Raw genomic sequence first — 20393 nt, 5'->3', positions numbered from 1 at the left:
AATAGATTGCACAGTGTGTTTTGAAAGGTCTGGGGGAGAGAGCCTGTGTGCAACAACTAATCATCTAGGTGCAGGTGTATAGAGATGCCCTTTGCATGCTGCAGGCCCAATAGAGAAGATTGAACGTTTGTGAACCCCCTTGGCAATGATTCCAACAATACAGGAAGTACCACAAATTGCAATTGGCCCAATAGAATCCCATACAAGAAGTATCTCTGCTGTGATACCTGCTTTCTACTTTAAATTTATATGGAAATAGTTATCCTCCTGATGGATCGAATTAACAAAATCTCTTCATTTGATTATGGAATAATCACTTGCATGGGCTCTTTTCTCAAAGCAGCCATTTTGGTGTACCTGTTGTCAGCGTTCAGTTTTAAAATGGGATGACAATCCCCTCATTTTTGCACTAGGAAAAGGAAGTGTAAAATGCCAAAGTCCTCTTCTTCAAGGTAGTCAGCAGGCTTGTGATAGGAGATTGAAAAGCGACTTGTGGGAATGTTAAAACCATTGCTATCTGGGATGACTCCCACTTGAATGTGTCTTTTATCCACCAAACACAGCAAAGACAGCACGGTACCTTCCAGGGTATCCAGAAAACCATTAGCAATCATTTTGATCTGTCTTTCCATGATTCCAATCATCGTTCTGCAGCCTGAACCCTTTGTCAGGGCGACCACTGAGGACTAAACATCCTCAAGAGGGGACTAGGCAGTGAAGCCTGTGAAAGGCTCAGCTCGAAAGATGAAGACTGATGGGGTTTGGACCTTCTTGAGAGATTACTCAACTTGTTCATCAACACAGTCTATCTGATAGCTATAGGCATTCTCCGAAGTCACAGAGGTGCAAGCAGCAAAGCTGGGAAGCAGGGTACCCACCTTTTAATGTCTCAGGAAATTAGAGTGGTACTGAGGTCCTTCTGGTTCACCCATTCATACAAAATATTATCTTGTACATCTTCAGCAAGGGAAGATCAAGAGCGGTACTGTGCTGATGATGGCTCAGGACATTCACCCAAGGGCATTTGCCATCAGAAATGGAAGGGTGAAGAGTCCCCAGGAACTCATAGTTTACTTGTTAGTGATGAACACCTCCTCCAAGACTTCTCTTCTGATGTATTATTCCAGCATTAGGTTCCTAATCCCGTTCCTGAACATGATCATTAGGGTTAGGTCCCAGAAGAGCCCCGGATGGTCCAACACAGAGTTCACTTTGTCCTCTACCATACCCCGTATTTGCTCAGCAGAGAGCGATATGACCGGGGAAGCTACCAGACAAGGTTTTCTTGATCTTGTTTGGCACGTAGAGTGTTTTTCCTATGCCCAGACCGCTTCCTGTGATCATCATCAGAGGGGGTAGAGGGAGGAGGACTTGGCATAGGACGCCCTTCTTTTTGAAGGGTGTTTCCACCCATGCAGCACTTTGCTTCAGAACATAGCAAATAAGATGAAAGGCCAGGTAACCCCTACTTAAATATGTACCTCTCCTTCGTAGCTGAGCATAATATCACCCAGGAGAATCCCTCTGAGGTAATACAAGACGTAAGCATTTGCAGCACCATGTAAAGCCTCCTAGTAGGGCACTTCTTCAGTTCAGCCCCTCTTTCTCCAGAACGCCCTTCAGCTGTGCCACAATCTCCCGGCCAATGAGCACTCTGAATGGCATGGCGAACCTCTGCAATAGGGCCTTCTAGTTTATTTCCTCCATGCACCACTTCATAATGCCATGAAGCCATCGGGCACCTTGCGTCATGTCCCGTAGCCTATGCGCCAACGAGTCAAATGACAACTGTGTTTGCACAGAAGGTTGTCTGAAGTTCGTCCACATGTACAGCTGGGCTGGCACAGGTTAGCCTCATGCCTGTGTATAAGGTGAGCCCCACTTATAATTCTGGTCACACTTGCCAAAAGGCAGGAATCAAAAGAAAGCATTTGCCTCATACGAAACAAGGATGTTCGCTTGTTCTCTGTATGGCGACCATTATTGTACCGTCATTGGATGCTATATTAGTGCTCAAACAGCAGTGGGTCATACACAAAGAACAGCTCTGTGACATGGACAAGGGATTCCGTGGTCATCAATGCTATGCTACCTCAGGTTTTGTAATAATATGGACTGGCAGACATATATGAGTCACTTATATCCAAAGGCATTCAATCTTGGTCCTGCCTGGCTCATGATCCTCAACTGGCATCATTCTCCTCTAAGCGAGAAGCCATGAATAATGCTGCAGCGTTTTATGCAAAGTCTATTATTCAAAGTCTGACACAGCCAGGAGAGACTGGGGACCATAGGAAGCCCTGCACTTTCCTTTGGTAATGAACCAAAAGATCGAATCTAAAATGCCAAATGCACGTTTAGTGTGCATTCGGCATAGTAGATTAGATCTTTTGCCCATAATAGCGAACAGGGGAGTGGGCGTTGCAGGGGTGCCCCCCTGCCTCCCAGTTTGGTGTTGTGGGCTGCAGGGTTGCAGGGGTGTTAAAGGCAGTACGGGGCAAGTAGACTCCGTGATTTTGTAATTCGATCTTTTGGCGTGCGTTATTTTAACGTACATCACATTCCTTTCAGAGTGTCCTCATATTACACCTTGAAAGTGAATGCAGCAGCCCATAAAGTGGCCTCAGTGGTGCATTAGAAAGCACACTTGCCCATGTATAGGGAGTGAAAATGAGTATAAGATTGCAAACACCTACATGTAACATCTATTTGTGAGGAAAACCCTACTGGAAGCTTATTAACACATGCTTTACTCCATAGGGTGGTGGGGGATTCAGAGAGGCAAGGATAGGGGTCTGGTGACTGGGTGACACGGTATGAGAAGCCGAAAAGCAGGCAGCATCAGTCTTAGTTTTCTGATGCAGCACTTGCAACTGCACAGAGGACAGAGGGGATTTCAGTGTCTATGTGTGTTTAGGATTATTTGGTCATGGAGAAAGAACGTTCACAGGTGTGACGTGCTCATGGGAGAGAATGGCAGATTCTAAGTGTCTGCTATTCCTGTTCCTAGCCTTTATCTGCCTGGGGTTGAATAAAGATGCCATTATTGTAGCTGGCTTTTCCATTACAAAACACACTGATATTACAGAAAGTGTTATATCATCTGTTTACTAATCCAGATCATGAGACCCATTACCCTTGCCATGGTTGGTCTACACCAGCTGGAGGTACTTTTGCTGACTCTTTTTATAGTTTTTAACTTTGTTCATCAGCCAGACCTCAGGTATGTATGCTTTTGCTCACAGGGGCTTTCCCATTGAAGAACCTACTGCCACTGGGCAAACCCGATCCACTCAAACAGTAAATTCCGGTCCGGTGTTCAGGATATCCACAACAACTCTGTGTAAGGGAAATGTACATAGAGTGACCATCATTGGGGATTATTAGCATGTTGATCATTCTAAATACCTGACTGAATTTTACAGTGTTTGGATTGGCAAATCCAATCATTGAATGAACAGATTACTGGGGCAATATTGTACTCTGATGTGACTTCTAAATAAAGTTTGCTTCAGCAAGGTGCAGATTACTGTTAGTCCACAAATTGAAGACTGTGCCTTGCTCTTTTTGGAAAATACCAAAACAAATACAGCTTTCAACAAAGGTTTTAGTAATGTACTTTTAACAGTACAATCCTGTTGTGCCTTGAATTTCTGGTGGACTATGATGACAAACATCCAATGCTTGTCGTCAGCACTTTGTGTAGATCAACACACACTTGTTCTATGTATTCACACCCATAGTTCCGATAAATAAAAGACGGCTTATCATGGAGGATTCTCGGCCAGAGTCAATGTATATATTTCTGTAAGAGGTGGTTGAGGGAGGTGCGGAGATGATGGTCAGTTTTCAGCCTCCACCAGTGCGATTCTGACCAAAGCATTAGAGGCAATTATCCTGGGAGTGAGGGCGGCCTTGAAGTCATCATCCTGGAGCATTGCCAGATTAAAGAAGAATCTTGCCACTAGCGAATGGTGTGATTTCATCTGACACAAGGGGCCAGACTCTCAAAATATTTTTGGTGCAAGTGATGAGGTGCGCTTTTTCATCTACAAATGCACTCTTTTCCTCCTTTGTGCATTTGCACAAATAAGGGGGCATGCCAGTTCATTTTAAATTGCATCCCGTATCCAAAAACAGGATGTACTTTAAGATGCGCTCAAGAGAAAGACACCCTCCTGCGCCGGATTGGAACTGGCGCATTGGAATGCGCATCACATGACAGGACCATTTGCGACTCTGTCGTGCACTTTTTTTAAAGCGGTACAGCAGGGTGTTTGGAGGGAAACCGCAACTATCCCACTAGATATCCTTTTTTTGTCCTTAAATGTATCTGCAACTTGCCCTTTAAGGACCTGCCACTGTGAAATTTACACAAAGCAACCACATGGTTGCTGGGAGCCTGTGAGCGCACTCCTGACACTAATGTATGCAAGAGGGCTGAACAGCGCATCTTTTGCCCTGCTGTCCAACCCTAAGGAAATGCACCGGTCACCTTTGAAAATGAGGTGACCTGCAGGTTTATCAAACAAGTGCAAATGAAAAAGGTGCATTCTCTGCGCTTTTTTTAATTTGCACTTGTTTTTGAAAATATGGCCATATCTACATTGCTGAACTATGGGGCCAGTGCAAATTAGCAACGTTCACTTTCACAGAACCTTTATTCATAAGAAAGGCCGTCAGCCTCCCATAATGTACCTCAAAGACAATGATCCAAATAGAACTAGGTATCATGGGCGTAGACGTGGTGGTCTTAAAACATTTGTTATATTGGATCCGCCTCTGGGCAAACCCTTGGTTGGTGAGATATAGGGAACCACTTTTGGATGCCTTAAAACAAGAGGGTGGTAGGTTTCCATGTGTTAGGCGCGTCAGAACGTTGGCTAACGACCTAGTCTTTCAGAGTTCGGTGCATCACAGAAGAAATAAATCCCTCGACCGACAAGCAGGTTAAGAAGGCACTTACCCAGAAAGTGTTTGATTACACAATGAGGAAATGTTGCATGAGCTCACAAACTGGATCAGGTGGTCAAACAAAGAGGAATTAGGTTGGCTATGAGAAATATCTTAATCGTGTTCCATACGTCTCGGCCTGTACCATCTTTACACATGTTCCTCTGGCCCCTGCATGGCACACCTGGAACCATTTGGAATCTAAAAAACTGCCTGCACTGTTGAGGGTTGGAGGAAACTCTTTAACATGTATTGTTAAGTTGTCCGTTGCATGATGAGATCAGGTGACGAAATCTTAAAACTGTCTAACCCAATATCGACGGTGAGAAAAGAGCTGGGATTGCTGTTGTTGGAAGCAACTGGCAGTTTGTCCTCAATGTCACTCTACAGGAAGACACTGATACAAGATGGTCTCCCGATTTTCAACATTATCGACAACAAGCTCAAGTCAACCAAATGCCAAGCTCTCCATAACTGGACTGATCAGCAAAAAAACAAATTGGAAAACCTACCGTGCACCACAGATGACCTGATAGTCAATCCATGAAGAGTGATCCAAAAGCTCAAATAAATGGATAATCACAGGTGAAAAAGCAGTGGCGATTAAGCTCTTGAAACACTTACCTCCAACATACAATAAATTAAAAAGCTCCTTGGCTTACTGTACAAAATTCACAGACAAAAAGCTCTGAAAAATCTTCTTAAGAGCGCGGCTTAATCTACTACATACTAGAGAGAACCTAGCGATAAGAAGCCAAGCCAATCTTACAACCTGCAGACTGTGCAAAATTCAGGACAACCAAGAAACAGTCCGCCACCTGCTGTTAAACTGTCCAATCTTAAACGCAGAGCGCACAGCCTTCTTGGCTCCCTTGTGGGTCAACTCAGTGCTTGTAGAAGAAGACACATGGTGGTGCCGCCTGATCTCGGGTGAAAAAGCCTGACGTCCGGTGGCAACAGCTAAGCTAATGGAAGCAGCCTTGGCAAAAATAAATGCCATCAAGCCAATCCAACAACAGCTCGCAAGCCAACCATAAGCTATAGTCGATCTTCGCTCCTCTGGACTTTTCCTCCTTCAGCAGCCAAGAACAGAACTCCCTTCCTCCCTTCCAAGGGTTGGCAACTCTACAGCGACTTTCTGCTCCTAATAAGCACACAACTAAACATGTAATTGTGTGACTCATCTCATCATCGGAAGAATGATTTTAACTCCGTTTTCTTCTTCTTGTAAAAATCAATTTCTTTTTGATTATGCACAAGTAAAAAAAACAACAAAAAAAACTGTCTTAAATCATTTTGTTACTAGATTTCTTAAACATGCAGAGAAGCTGTGTAAATCCACAAAGTTTCCAGATGTGACTTTTGTTCTGGCAAATTTGTGTCTAAATCTTGGCTCTGCAGAAGAAGTTTGACCACCAAATGACTTTTCCTAGTAACTGAATGTTTGTTAATACGGTTTTAAGAATGCCAACTGGGTATTAAACTATGCTAAATCTTATCCCTGGGTATTTTAGTTCTCGAATGTATGGAAAGTATGTATGATTATTGTTTATTTCTGTATGAAATGTGCTTGCAAGACAGATGCCAGTGTTGATTGTTGAATTGATTGATTGATTAACTTATATACACCTACCATTGTATCTGGGCCATTGGGAGAGCGACTGCTTGCTTCATTGGGCAGGGTTGTCCCTGAATCAGACCTTATAGAAAGTCCAGCTTGCCAACCAATGAACGCATCAAACCTTGAAATACCTGAATCCTAGAGTGTGTCCAAAGGGACATTATCCAGGCAAAATGGTTTTAGCGTAAAAGGTTTGGATTCTTCATATTATTAGTAGTGCTCTATTGCTGCATGTGGAATAGTAGCATGTGCGTGCATACATGACATACTGTAAAACACAATGATTGTGTGTATTGTGCCATGCTATTGTCTCCCGCATCATACCAGGCACAATTTCACTTTTTATATGCTTTGTGGTAACAGGAGAAATTACATGGGTGTCTGCCACTGCCTAAACGTGCTTTGTGTATGCACAGAGCATGTGCATACATGCTACACGTATGAGGATGTACTGCTTCCCTGTGGTTGCCCTTATATTCACCATAGTCCCCAGGTTCTATTTAGAATGATAACAGTTTATTTCTATAGTGTTTTCGCCAAAGAACTGTTTGTGGAACATTTGACATAAGGCATGGCACCATTTTGCTTCCTCGAGCAATAGAGTTTGATACCAACCTATGTCTCTTTTCACCTTAGAATGGCTTCTGCACGTACATGCAGCTGGAGTATGCAGAGCAGGAAGCCTACTGTAGCCGGCTGAAGAAGGTGGCCTTCTCGTTGCCCGCCACCATCCAGGAGATTTCCCACGGGGACCCCGTCTTGCGGATTTTCTCAATGTGTGACAATACTCTAATGATGGTCCGCGAAGACGGCACTATTTACTTTTGGTCTCCAGAGCTGAAGCTGAAGCGAAGCAAGACATTGTTTGTAGGTACACCTCCTCAAAAAGTTGCTTTTTCTAATTAACGATAAAGGTCTCCCAATTTCATAATTAAATTTGCAATGGAAAATGTTTAATGTAGCTGCCTTGAATTAATAGCAATTCAACGTGTAAGGGCTTTGTGGAGGTGGGGGAAGGGGTGCACATTTAGTTTCCATATTCGTTGTCAGTTGATACTTACCAGTCGGAACGATTCATTAATGATGCCTTTTACCATGGAGATTTGGGGTGCAGAATACCCTAAAAGAGTCCCTTTTAGTTACTGGATCGCATTTTTGGAAATGCTTGTGCTCATGCCTTTTGGGCAGATCTTTGTGAATCGCATTTGCACATGAGAATCTAAAAGATGCTCGACGCGACTCCAGGCGGGTGACACCCACCCCAGAGTTCCCTCACCTACCAATCCCTGTGCCCATCCATGGGCATCAAAGCAAAGCTCACCCGCAAACAACTAAATCTTGCTCTCCCCCAACCGCCCCGCCTTGTCACATAAAAAGGTTGACGCCTGTAAGCCACCAGGAGAACATCGGATTTGAGATTATTATTATATAATTATTATTATAATGTTTAAGATGTACAAGATGTTCAGGGCATCTCCTGGTTTGATTGTTGCCAGACTCATGCCTCTGTAAATAACATGGTATTCCCACATCTGCGTTCCATAACAACTCCCGCTTAACCCAAGGAAGTTTAAAGTGAAAAGACTTTTTTTTTAATGAATTTACCAGTGTGGTTTGTGTTGTGTCTCACTCTCATTAGCTCTGCGACTGCCATCTGACGAAGAAGTCTATGAGAGTTTGAAAGTTTAAGAATTTCCCATCTCAGCTGAAGATTTTCAGTTAGTCCACAAAAATGTATCAAAGCTTGGATTTCTTATGACCCAAATAGAGGAAGGAAATTGAACTAATGAGTATTGTGTTGGCCAGGCGTTTTTTTCCACAGAACCTTTTATTTTATTTATTTATTTTATTTATATATTTATAACGCGCCGGAGCTCGCGAGCATCAGGGCGCGACAAGTACACGAGAGGACAAGATCACAGGACAACATAGAAAGAAGAGAAAAGAAGTGACAGGGGACTCAAGGGAGTCTATGCTGAATATATAACAATTACCGAAAGAGTAATGTTTTCAGCTGCTTCCTAAATGGCAGGTACCTACTTTCACATCTAAGATTATCCGGCAGCTCGTTCCAGAGTGCTACAGCTTTGGTGGGGAAGGCTCTCCCGAGTCCATTAGCTTTGACTTTGGTGTGGCTGGCTTTGAGTAGCCCTTTTTTAGCAGATCTTAGACAGCGGCTTGGTTCGTACCAGCGAAATTCCTTCTCTAGGTATGTGGGGGCCGTGCCATAAAGACAGCGATGGACCAGTGTCAAGGATTTGAATTTAATGCGCTCCTCAATGGCGAGCCAGTGAAGGCCTATGCGTTCATGGGTAATATGCTCACGCTTGGACTTCCCGGTGATGGTTCTAACAGCATTGTTTTGGATTATTTGGCATTGTTTGATGCAAGAGTTACTTGAACCGAGCATTAGCGCATTCCCATAATCCAGTCGGGATAAAATCGTGGCTCTAGCAATCGTGGCGCAATTTGTGGCATTAAGATACGGCCTAATGCGGTGTAGGAGTCTCTGATAGTATTGACAGTTTTTTTTGAGAAAAGTAACCTGGGCATCTGCACCTAGTGAGGATTGCAGGTATATGCCAAGTGTTTTCACCTTACTAGAAACCGGGATATTGGAGTCCTTGATAGTAAATGATGAGTAGGCTGAGCCTAAATTGGAAAGGGCTTTTGAAGATCCGAATGTCATAAGTTCAGTTTTTGAACTTGTTATTGCTTAACACAGTGCTAATCACCTTTCAATTGATAGAGAATCAGAACATTTCCTCTCTGGTGGTGCTTGCTGTTCTTTTTTTAGGCCTGGCAGAGCAAACGCTGCTCCCTGACAGAGCTCATGAAGATACATATTAGAGAGGTGCCTATGTGTCGACCAGCTGCTTTGTTATGCATAATCAGTGAGTCCTGATGATAGCCCTGTTGCAGCAGCTGCCATTTTGAAAGAGCAAGTGAAGTTGTCTATATAGGTGAGTGATTGGCTGAATGTTGCTTTAAAGGGCTTCTTTTGCTTCCTTGCTTCTTGCCATATTGATGAGCGGGTGCTGCACCACATTGGCCCTCATTGCATGGTTGCCGGTATCCAGACCTTGATTGGCCTACTGGGACACCAAGATTTCCCCGGTAGGCCTCAGGGACATAGGGCCTCTTCTCTTAAGGGAAGGATACACGTCAATTCAAATCATCTATTGAAAAGAATTTCACATCCATCCGGCCAGGATGAGCCAACATGGCTCGGTGTGCTTTACTTCCTGCATGACTTGGATTATGTGGGGCTCGTGCCTGCACTGCCGGCATCATGGGAAACTGCACGTGCATTTGCCCTAGTGTGTCATGCGCAGGTGCAGTGCGGCCCTTGTACGTGCCACTGCTCGAGTCTGGTGAAAATGAGGCGAGCTGCTGCATCGACCATCACTGCAGACAGTTCAGGGTTCCACAGAGTGGACGGATTGCGCGAATCAATGCTATTCAGCGACGGCCTTATACAATCAATGTGCTTTATTTTACCCTCTCAGATGACCCAGGAGCGCAGGCTTAAAAGAGTGGAACAGATTCAAACACATTGGTTTGCTCTTCCAGTGTTAAGTGTTGCCTCGTGGCCACAACCTTCCAGTGGTAATAGTGGGCTTAGAAGCCCCAATATACTTGTGAAAAGCCGAGTGCTTCTCTCCCAGATATGGGCGCGGCAGAGCGATTATTATATGAGCTGAAGCAATTGTCTAAGTCGTCTATATGCCCCAGGCTGGCACAGGTTTGAGTCCTGGCAGATGGGACTCGGCTATTCATCCTTCTGATATAGGAATACATCGCTTACTTGATGACTAACCACACGACGAGTGATTTTACTGCCTATGTGTGTGCTTGCTTAATGTGGCAAGAGGCAGTATGTCTAAAACCTATTAATATAATTTAGTAGCCCATTGTGGGGACATCACGTGATCGCGGGAGCGTGTTCTCGCGAGATCTCGCAAGACGGGATCTCGCGAGCCCACGCTCCGCGGGAAAACGTTCCCGCTTCAGAGTTGGCGACCCTGCCAGCTGAAGCGGTCGTGCAGGAGCACTGCTCCTGACTACATGAGAAGGAGAGTGAGTTGCAGAACTCTAACCACAGCTCCTAGGGCATAACACCAGAGCCACTGGAGGCTTCATGGGAGCCCTAGGAGTTTACAGCGTGCCACCGGTGAGCACAACCCATCCACAGTGAAGCAACTGGGGAAGCACAGGACTTGGTCGCATTGAACAGTGAGTAAGCGCCCCGCGCCACCAGGCCGCCTTAGAACCTCTCCACTTGTTGCCAGTCAATAAAGACTGTTAGAAACCCTACAGCGTCCTGTCATCTATTTAGGCCACAACACCCATGCTTTTTTGCCGTTCTGTGCTCTTTTATTGTACTATGTGTGTGCGCCTCCACTTTCACCTGTGGCCTCCAGCTGGGAATAGGGCTGTGACTGTCTTTATTCTCACTAACTGCTCCTCCTCACACAGCTCCATGCTTTTCACTCACTGTCCTCACAGCCATCCATCCATGCTAGCCTGGGAAAACACTTCATCCAGAGTGTTGGAACTCCGTAGCCCACCCTCCTTCCGGGACCCACACTAGTCACCCTCCACGCCCCAGGTATATTCAGCCCTCTCTCCTTTCCCATTTTCCTCAGTAACCTGCTTTCTGTTAATCACATTATGGGCCACACGGAGGGGAAATTCTAATGGCAGATTTAATGGAATTATTCCATGGAAATGTCAGACGTGACGGCCCGAGAGTTCCATGTCATTTCATCTCGGGACGTTTTTTCGCGGGTTTTTTTACCCCCAATTTTTTTACGATAAAATCTATTTTTGGGGGGGTCCCACCTCAGCCCACCATTCCCTTTCAGTTTTAATCTATTCCGAAACACACCAACATACCACATATATATTTTTCTAACGCCCCAAAAAAAAATTCAATGGTTTTTTTCATGAAAAAATTCACGCCAAAAAACCCAGCGTACCGTTTATTGTTTCAGAGCCTGCCCTGCTCTTCTAGCATATTCACCATTTAAAAGAAAAAAGTGTTCTATTTCTTTTAGTAGAAAGTGGTGAAAGGTTGTGCTTTACTTCTATAATCTACCTCTCTGTATCTTTCCATTCGTTTATACGTTTTCCTTCGCTCCTTTTGCTGTTTCCCCATCTCCCCCCTCTCTACCTCTCTCTCTCTCTCTCTCTCTCTTTTCCTCTTTCTCACAAAAACACACAAACACAAAACCTACACATCATTCTTTCCTGCCTTCTCACTCCTCGTCCATCTCTCTCTCTCTCTCTCTCTCTCGCTCCCTCTCTCATACACACACACAAACACCAGGTGCCCCTCTCTCCCATCCCACATACATTACGTGAACTTTCCCTAATATGCCCTCCCCCATCCCGCATTAGGTCCCACTTTTACGCATTCCCACTACAGGGGAATCCTGCCTTCCTTTCTTTCCTCTTCTCCTCTTCCCGTCACACAAGTCAGGCATCATGACCTCGCCCAGCCTCATCATCACCGGCCCTCGGTTACTTCAGAGGCACAAACCATCCTTTCCCTCACCAGCCTGTGGTTTGGTTTTCCTAACAAAGAGACAAAGTCCCTCCTTAATGTTGAGGATAGTTCGGGTACAAAAAACTCTCCCACCATCCACCAAGCCTGTTGCAGGGGAAGTACTCTCCACCCTTTCCAGCAATCAGATATGTCTTCATTGTTCATTTTTCTAATATATGTATTATTCGCAATGAACATTTTAAATAAATTCACCTTGGTCTATGGCAAAGGAAGACTGGTGGTGTTGTTTGCCGCTCCAGTTGTGTGTCAGCTTGGCATATCCTCAATTAAGTAAGGAGTGCGCAGAGGAAGCCGGATGAGAGGGTAATGGCCTGATTAATTACCAGTAATCTTCATTTCTATGAGTCCACCTCATCCTCGTTTTCATTAAGTAGGACAACCTTGTCATGAACCAACTTCTTGGGTGGAGTCCATTTTTTTTAATGCAAAGCAAATTTAAAGAACCCAAACAATGATGGACATGGTGGAAGAACTTTGATAGGTCACCCACAGCATCCGTTTTGCTGAGGGAAATTGTATATTGGGAGTCTGTCGTGGGAGTGTTTACCTCAGCTAAATAGACTGCAACGAGGAAGACCTGGACTCAAAGTAGATTACTGGTAAATAATTAATCGGACCATTCCTATCACTTCAATCCCCATTTCCTCAACTCACAAATTTGATTGTTAGACAGGTTCCACTTGAGCCGCAGATTCACTCGACTACAGTATTATTTGAACTTGTCTGAGGGCTTTGGTCCCTGATGTTGTGCACCCCAAGCCCACATGTGTTCTCTCACATAGCAATGCTCCAGTGAATCAGCCTGCTACAGTATCAAATTAGAAATGAATCTTGGTTGTAAACAGCCTTATTTATTTTTGTTATTTGTTATTTATTTATTTATTTGTATAGCGCACCTAACCCAAATAGCTTTGCAAAGATAACATCTAGGTGTTTGAATCCAGGTGTGATATTTCTGTCTTCGGTTTTAGCACTTCTTCAAAGTCACAGAGCTTGTCACCATCTTTCAGGTGCAACATATTGCCTGTGCCCTGGATGGTGAAGGCGAATAGGCCATCTATTCCCCACCCACCTCCCAGCGTGCGTAAAAGACATGCCTGGCACATGGGCATGCTTGGAGGTGAAAGGGCAGAATAGGTCTTAACAGGCAAAACTTGGTGATAGCGCCACATTTGGTATTGGTGTCTGAATTCCATAAATACTGAGGTTTGGGGTTGGTTGTTCGTTTGATAATAGTTTGCGGCAAACTGTTCGAAATTGATCTGTTTGCATGCAAACAATGATCAGGCCAAGAAACAACCCCAATTCCTGCACACATTCACCCAAAATACCCCAAGCCTACTTACCTCCCTGCTCACCTCCAGGTCCACGCAACCCTGCAGCGTCAGATCCGTCCCTCTAACGCCAGTCGGATGCGACGGCAGAAGATGTACCTGGAGACTGTGGCACAGTGAGCTATTTGATGTGTCACCCTCCCCCTTCACTTAGTCACGGCATAGGGTAGCACACTGCCTCGCCCACGCATGGTAAGAACGTGTGGCCCTCAATAAAAATCTCACGTAATATTTGTTTAAATAGCCGAGAGTACTGGATGCCTCGTTAGCACTGCAGGGGTGAAATCCTGCTGGAGCAGCAGGGGTTAAAGGTTATAACACTTGAAAATAAGTCTTGATTTGTGTTATCCAGTCACAAGACCCCAGGCCAGCATGTCCTTACAGTTGATGGAATGTTAAAGAGTTGAACATTGAGCATGACGGCATACCCCCACACTCCCCAGAACACAAACAAGACACATGCACAACTAATATGAAACCCATAACACATACAGATGTGCAACAAGCTAGCATACATGTATATATGCCATGACACATGTACACACAGATGCAGACTCACACACTTATGTAGCCCACACGTGTACAATACATAAAGGAAAGCATATAAAATGCGTAACGTATGCAAACACACACTATGGCAGTTATAAAGACAATGGGCCTCATTACGGGTCCTGTGGTAACCTTGCCGGGAAGTCAGGCGTCAGCAATTTCGTTGTTCCCCATTCCCATAGAGTCCAATAGGGCTCTATAGGAATGGGGACATGGAAGCACCGGCACCGTTCTTAACGGTGCCTGTACTTCTGTGACGGCTTTGCCTGCCGTGACTGCTGTACCCGGCAGGGTCAGACCTGTCGCGCACAGCGGCTCCAGCAGCCGTAGTTTGCCGGTCCGGAAACAACAGTGCCGGTAAGGAGGCCCAATGATTTTCCTGTGATAGCTGGAATCTGCCCAACAGGCAACAACACACATATGAAGAAATCAATACCAAACTCTAGCTTGACCAGGCAAACAATTGCTGACGTTCAGCCTAAATGAACACGTCCATGAGAGAGAGCACAGGCAAGGAAAGAGTATAGCAAAAGACACACTTTAGACACATTTCATAGGATAAACCAGCTGTTGAAAGATATTCAGATGGCATCTTTGTAGAAACCACTGCATTTCTCTGTCCTTGAGGACCAGTTCAACAGAGTGCAAATTCAAAATCTACTTTGTTTGAAATTAATATACAACAAAAAATGTTCTACAAAAATGATGAAATACGGGGTAAAAGGCTGGCAGCACTAGGAGACCATGTGAGACTGTATGGAGAGCGTCCAGGCACAAGTTATGCCGTATTGCATGAAAGGGACTGTAGGTTCCTTCGGTTTTTGCATTAATGTAGACTGTATGTGTTTCTAGTTTCATCTGGGGAGGGAGGGTTTGGGCGGTTGGGGTATGGGATGTGGTCGTACATTCACCAGTCCCTGTATATTAAAAAATAAATAGTTGTTTTTAAAGAAAGATCTTATTGAAACTAGCCCCATACGCATGGGTTGTAGTATGGCACAGAATATTCTGTAGTAGCCATTTGAGCTATGGCACAGCATGGCTGCTTCGTTGGGCGCTGAGCACTACGGTCGACTATATTTTATAAAAGGGACATGCCTGTGTCACCAAGCGTCTCCTCGGGAGAAAAGAAGGGAAGAGGCTTGGAATGATAGGATACGAGCTTGGTGGACTGGCCTGTAGGGAACTCTAGAGATTTCCTGGTAGGCCTCTGCACTCTGGGCCTCTTTTGTGTGGTATTTCCAAATATTCCCAAAGGAAAAGGGTTGTGCCTGCTGAAAATGTGCAATATGGGACCACTTTGAAAATTATTTCCAGGGCCTCTTTTAGTTTCCAGTTCACCCCAGCCGGTATCCTGGCGGTTAATCTGCCTGGGTTCTGGCAAACTGTGCTACCGATACTGGCACTCAGTCCGGGGGAATACCCACCGGACTCCAAGTGCCGGGTGATGGTGTAACTCCCCATTTCATGCAGTCCCTTTGGACTCCATGGGGAAGTGTGCTGGTGTTAGATGGGCCAGTATTCCCGGCGCCTGCAATAGCAGTGATTTTTGCAGGTAAGGGGGCGTAATGACCTCCAGCTTTTAGCTGTAGGTCGGGTCGGCCACTTCACCGGCAAACTCATAATTGGCTGGTGTGGCAAAGTGCTGGTAAACGTTAATACCGGCATATTAATACCGTACCGGCCAACTCGTAATGAAGGCCATTGTGTTTGTTTTCGTCATCATTATGCTTACTGTGTATGTGTTTTCTCACAAAGCACAATACACTTACACATAGAAAACAGACGTCTGTTCTGTCCATTGTGGTGGAAGGACGTCTATTTACTATATCTGTTAGCATTGTGCAATGTTTGCAAACAGTCATTTGTGTTTCTTTCTGTAGCTTTAAAAGTAATTACCAGATATGTAGGGCTCATATATGGAATTAGGAACACACAGTTGTACGTTTTGAGATGGTGACATTGCCTAGTTGATATCTGCAAAAGTACAATAATGTGTCCAAACATGTGCTGGTAACCAAAGCACAATACTAAAAGACATAGTAAAAAGACTTCTGTCAACTGTAGATGAACCCGTCCAATGCATTTCTTATAGTATACCACATGGGAAGGTTAGAATCCTGCGTAGTCCATGAACCCTTACAGCCTGGAGTTACACTCAATGTTATGGCAAGAAGCGACACAGTAGTGTGGCGAAATCCAGAGGTGGCAGGGGGAGAGGGCGGAAGGCACTGTGCCTATGGCTGAGCTGGGCTGGAAATGCTCGGGCCGGGCCACTTTGGCCGGGGCTTTCACTGTAGGTTAAGTAGGCAGATGGGTCTTTTTGCTGTGCACCCCCTTGCTAGCTGTTGCTGACCCTCCCATCCCGCAATGGAAAGATCTCTGCACAGTGCCCGCCGGGGCGCTCGTGGGTTTGAACGGCTCGGCCGGCAGGTATGCGGATGGGGGAAGTAGCACACCTTTTAGGAGCTTCCGTGCATCAATCAGGGACGGAAAGAAGACGTTAGTCTTCGCACCACAGCCAGCCCAACTGCTGTTAGTGACCCATCATCCTTTATACAGCCCTCGTATTGGATACTTAGTTGATTCCTGCAACCCCCAATGCTGACGGATATGCACCCTTTGCTTGATAGTGCCCTTGTGTTATGGCCCCCTCTCCACCATGCTAGACTAGATTCTGTTTTCAACTTCTTCAAACGGTTTCTCTCCTTTCTTATTTCCCACTCGTTGACATACTCGGTTATCGATTATCCCTTTACATTTTCTAACGTTTATAAAGCTGTACATTAGAGTTAATCGTTGCAACAATTCCCATCAGAATTTCAGTGCAAGCATAGAACCGCATAACTCACTCACAAACTACTTGAGTTTCACTGCGTCATTTTCCTACGTTTGAGCTTTCCCCCCAGTGCTTTTCCTTGCTTTTCTCTTTCTTGGCTACTGCTTGAACTAGGCACCCTGCATATCTGCAATGCAGTGCATTGCAATCTAACTATAGTCCAGATACTTCCATTTGCTGGGCATTTTGGAGCTGGAATAATATAAACAAAGGAGTGACTGAAGTTCGGTATACGGGCCTGAGGGTGAAAGGCTCCTCCCATATGTAACAGCCATATTGAGAAAGTACAACGTCCATCTATGCTGTTTATTTTTGGCTGGTAAGGACTATTAGCCACTGGGGTAGTGTTTTCAGTTAGTGAACTTTCGATGGTGTTTCCTATGTCGGGGTGTCCATACAGGCAGTAGATGGCGCTGAGGGTGTAGAAAAGCATTTGACTCTTGAGAATCCTCTGAAATCGAAGTTCTGCCACAAGAAGCAAACTCTTGACCTAAAATCTCCTCTGCCACCACTCTCTCCCACAACCGATTCTCATATGAGTCCTCTCCTTTTACTCTTTCCTGAATTCCCCACTGCCCCAATTTGCTCTACGAAATATTTTTTTTTGTTTTTTAATCGAACGCTTGAAACATTTCGACACTTAATTGGGAGCAGTACGTGTCCGCTCTCTGCCAGACAGCAGCGGTCTATGCTGAATGTGATTGTTGTAAAATGGTGAAAGTCTAAAAACCAGAACAGGCCGAGCGATCACCTGACCTCAACAACTACAATCTAGGGGCACGCACTCCCTAAGATTCTGACGAAGTGGTAAAAGTCTTCCATCCATTTGGTCCATCTCAGACCTTTATTAGCTTGCAGAGTCATTGAAAATGGCAGGGGCATGCGCAGCAGAAAAGACTTCGAGCTGCATGCAGGTGGTGGTGATGCGGGTTCGCCCATGGTGACAGCGGTGACAACTCAACCGGTTGCTTTCCCAGGCCTGGGAGGCTGCGCTGCCCTCTGGGCGATGGATACAGTGGTGGGCAGAGGGTTGGGGGTCACCCCTGTGATGAGGCACATGAGGATCGGTGCAACTTTCTCTTAAAGTGTTTCACTTTTATTTTTCACATTTATTAGTCTTCCCTAGCTCCCAGGACGTGAGCAACCACACAGGCCTAAGGGCCCAGCAGGCAAGTGGAGTGTTGGGTCTCCGTGGGGGAAGAGCTGTGGCAGGCAGAGTAGTATTGACCCACAGCTATGGGTCCCAGCTGGTGTGCAGAGAGGCTCTTCTTCACCATGGCGGGTGGGGAGCCCAACAATGCTTCCGTGTGGGGTTCGCCACAGTCATATGCTGCGGCGGCCACAGCCGTTCGTGCAGGCTGTGGGTAATGATGTATGCGTCTGCTTGGGACACACGTCCAGGATCGTGGAGGCCGCCCGCCGGGTTTCCTGGCAGACGCGTCCTGTCGGCAGGCGGGAACAGGAGGAGGAGCACGTGCCGGATGCCCAACTCCAGAAGGACGTGACACAGCGGAATCGCTGGTCACTGGTGCGCGGAAAGCACCACCGTGGAGGATGCGAAGGAGGCGGCCAACTGGGATCACCGGCCGCACGTAGGAGCAAAGCGTGGTGGGATCACCCGCTGGAGGGACTCCAACCTGCAGGGGAGTAACCTCGTCACCAGTTGTTACCCGGATTGGGCCGGCACACATTCAATAAGGACGCAGAGTCGGAGGAACAGGAACACAACCTTCTTTATTAGGATAAAACCAGGAACTGGCGCTCAACCTCAGCGCTCTTCCTTTCCACCTTCATCATTGCAACACACCCTCAACAGAGGGGCTTCTAACTTAAAGGGGCAGTGGCCATAACAGTCACATGCTTTTGGTCATTGTTTGATGCAGGCAGATTGTTGTGCATGGAAGTAAAATGTGCAGTCCGATGTCAAAAGAAGCAATTGCTTTTGCGTGCTGAATGAATGCACCTCACGAAGATGGGTTAAACATTGTAGTAAAATATTGTGTGTACAAAAAAGCTATTCTAAATGATTTAGCTTTGTCTGGGTGGAAGCTGGCCAGACTGAGTACCCAACTGGGACTGCATGGTATTTTGGCTTTCAGAAGAACATGTACTTATCCTTGTGCTAATGACTCAAATATTGCTTTGGGCAGTGGTCGAAGTGAGCAGGAACAGTCGGGAGCGGTGTTCCATTACTTTTATTTTTTATTTTTAACATCTCCACTACTTTTTGCAACCATTTTCACCATTTCTGAATTGTTCTTTATGACGTTAAAGCACACTTCTCTACTTTACCACCGGGTATGAGTTACAGCTAAGCTGAAATCTATTTCAACTCAGTTGGCTGTCAACCAGCTTGACTGCAACCCTTGAAAATTGGGTTGCAGGTCGCTCTTTTCCTTCCTACTCTGTCTCCCGCCAAAGTCACAGTCCACTACTTTGTTGGTACACTTCTATCACTGGCTTTGGGCAGTGGGACACTAGATGAGCAGGATTGTGCAGCATATGCATGGCAGCCGCATACTTCCACTAAAACTAAGGTGTAATCTCAGCTAGAGAGCCCAGCTTGTTTGCCAGCTACACTATGAAAACAGTGTAACAATTGTCTCTTTGACACTCCCAGTCCTTTGGGCTATTTCGCTTAAGTCGCTGCTGAGCGTGCACCCAGTTCCGATGATCAACAGAGTGTTGTATAGAGCAACAGGGGATCACAGGGTGATATACAATGCATTTAGGAACTGTTTCACATCTAGGCTTGTCCAGGCAGCTAAGGGTGCCACCTCCACGTGGGTGTGCATGGTGAGTCAGAATGGCCCTTCAAAGAGCAAATCAGATTGCATTGCAAAGTAAGGGGTGTGCATCAAGATGGCATTTTGCCTGACATGGCATAGATCTTAGCTCCAGCCATGGGTATATGACAATGCTAAGGAACCAACAGCCAGGTGTGTAAGTACAATGAATGCATAATGTGCTGGGTGTGTGCATTAAACATCCAGAGGCTAGGCCAACAGTTTTGGAGTAGGAGTGGGGATTGTCCAGCCGTCATCATTTTACCCCGCTGTGGTTTTGCTTCCAGGTACCCCACGGGAACGTTTAGTTTAGTTTAGTTCATTATTTATAGAGTGCACCTAACCCTGAGGTATCTGGGCGCTTGAGCTTATAGCAATTTGTTATAATTACAGACATAATATATTACAAGGAATATATGACCGGTTTACAGGTGGTCAAATGTGAATGACAATAAACAACAGACAAGTGAAAGGACACGATACAGATTTAAATACAAAGTGATCAGAATGATTGCAGTTTGGAAGGGCAGAGTAAACATTGGTCAAGTGCTGAGAGAGGTAGTAGTGACTAATGTAGCAGATGACAAGACAGCTAAATACAGAAATCAGATGTCGAATCCGTTGGTGTAGTTAGGCCCTTACTTTGGTTCTGAAAGACCAGAAGGAAGGTTTGGCTCTAAGCTGATAGGAGGGAGTTACAGCATATGGCTGCAAGTACTGGGAAACTTGACACCCCTTG

General features: G+C 45.5%; 1 protein-coding gene across 2 annotated transcripts in view; it reads left to right on the top strand.

The window, feature by feature from the left end:
• Positions 1 to 20393, top strand: part of LOC138528519 (cilia- and flagella-associated protein 337-like) — an 875503-nt gene that overhangs the window by 99692 nt on the left and 755418 nt on the right. For both annotated transcript variants that reach the window (XM_069640251.1, XM_069640252.1), the window contains one exon: positions 7211 to 7441. In XM_069640251.1, coding sequence (XP_069496352.1) covers positions 7211 to 7441 — 231 coding nt within the window. The remainder of the gene's footprint in view (positions 1 to 7210; positions 7442 to 20393) is intronic.

Source organism: Ambystoma mexicanum, chromosome 7q (genome assembly GCF_040938575.1).
Source record: "Ambystoma mexicanum isolate Mex_15411 chromosome 7q, UKY_AmexF1_1, whole genome shotgun sequence".
In the NCBI taxonomy this organism is placed as follows: domain Eukaryota; kingdom Metazoa; phylum Chordata; class Amphibia; order Caudata; family Ambystomatidae; genus Ambystoma; species Ambystoma mexicanum.
This window is presented reverse-complemented; position numbering and strand designations above follow the sequence as displayed.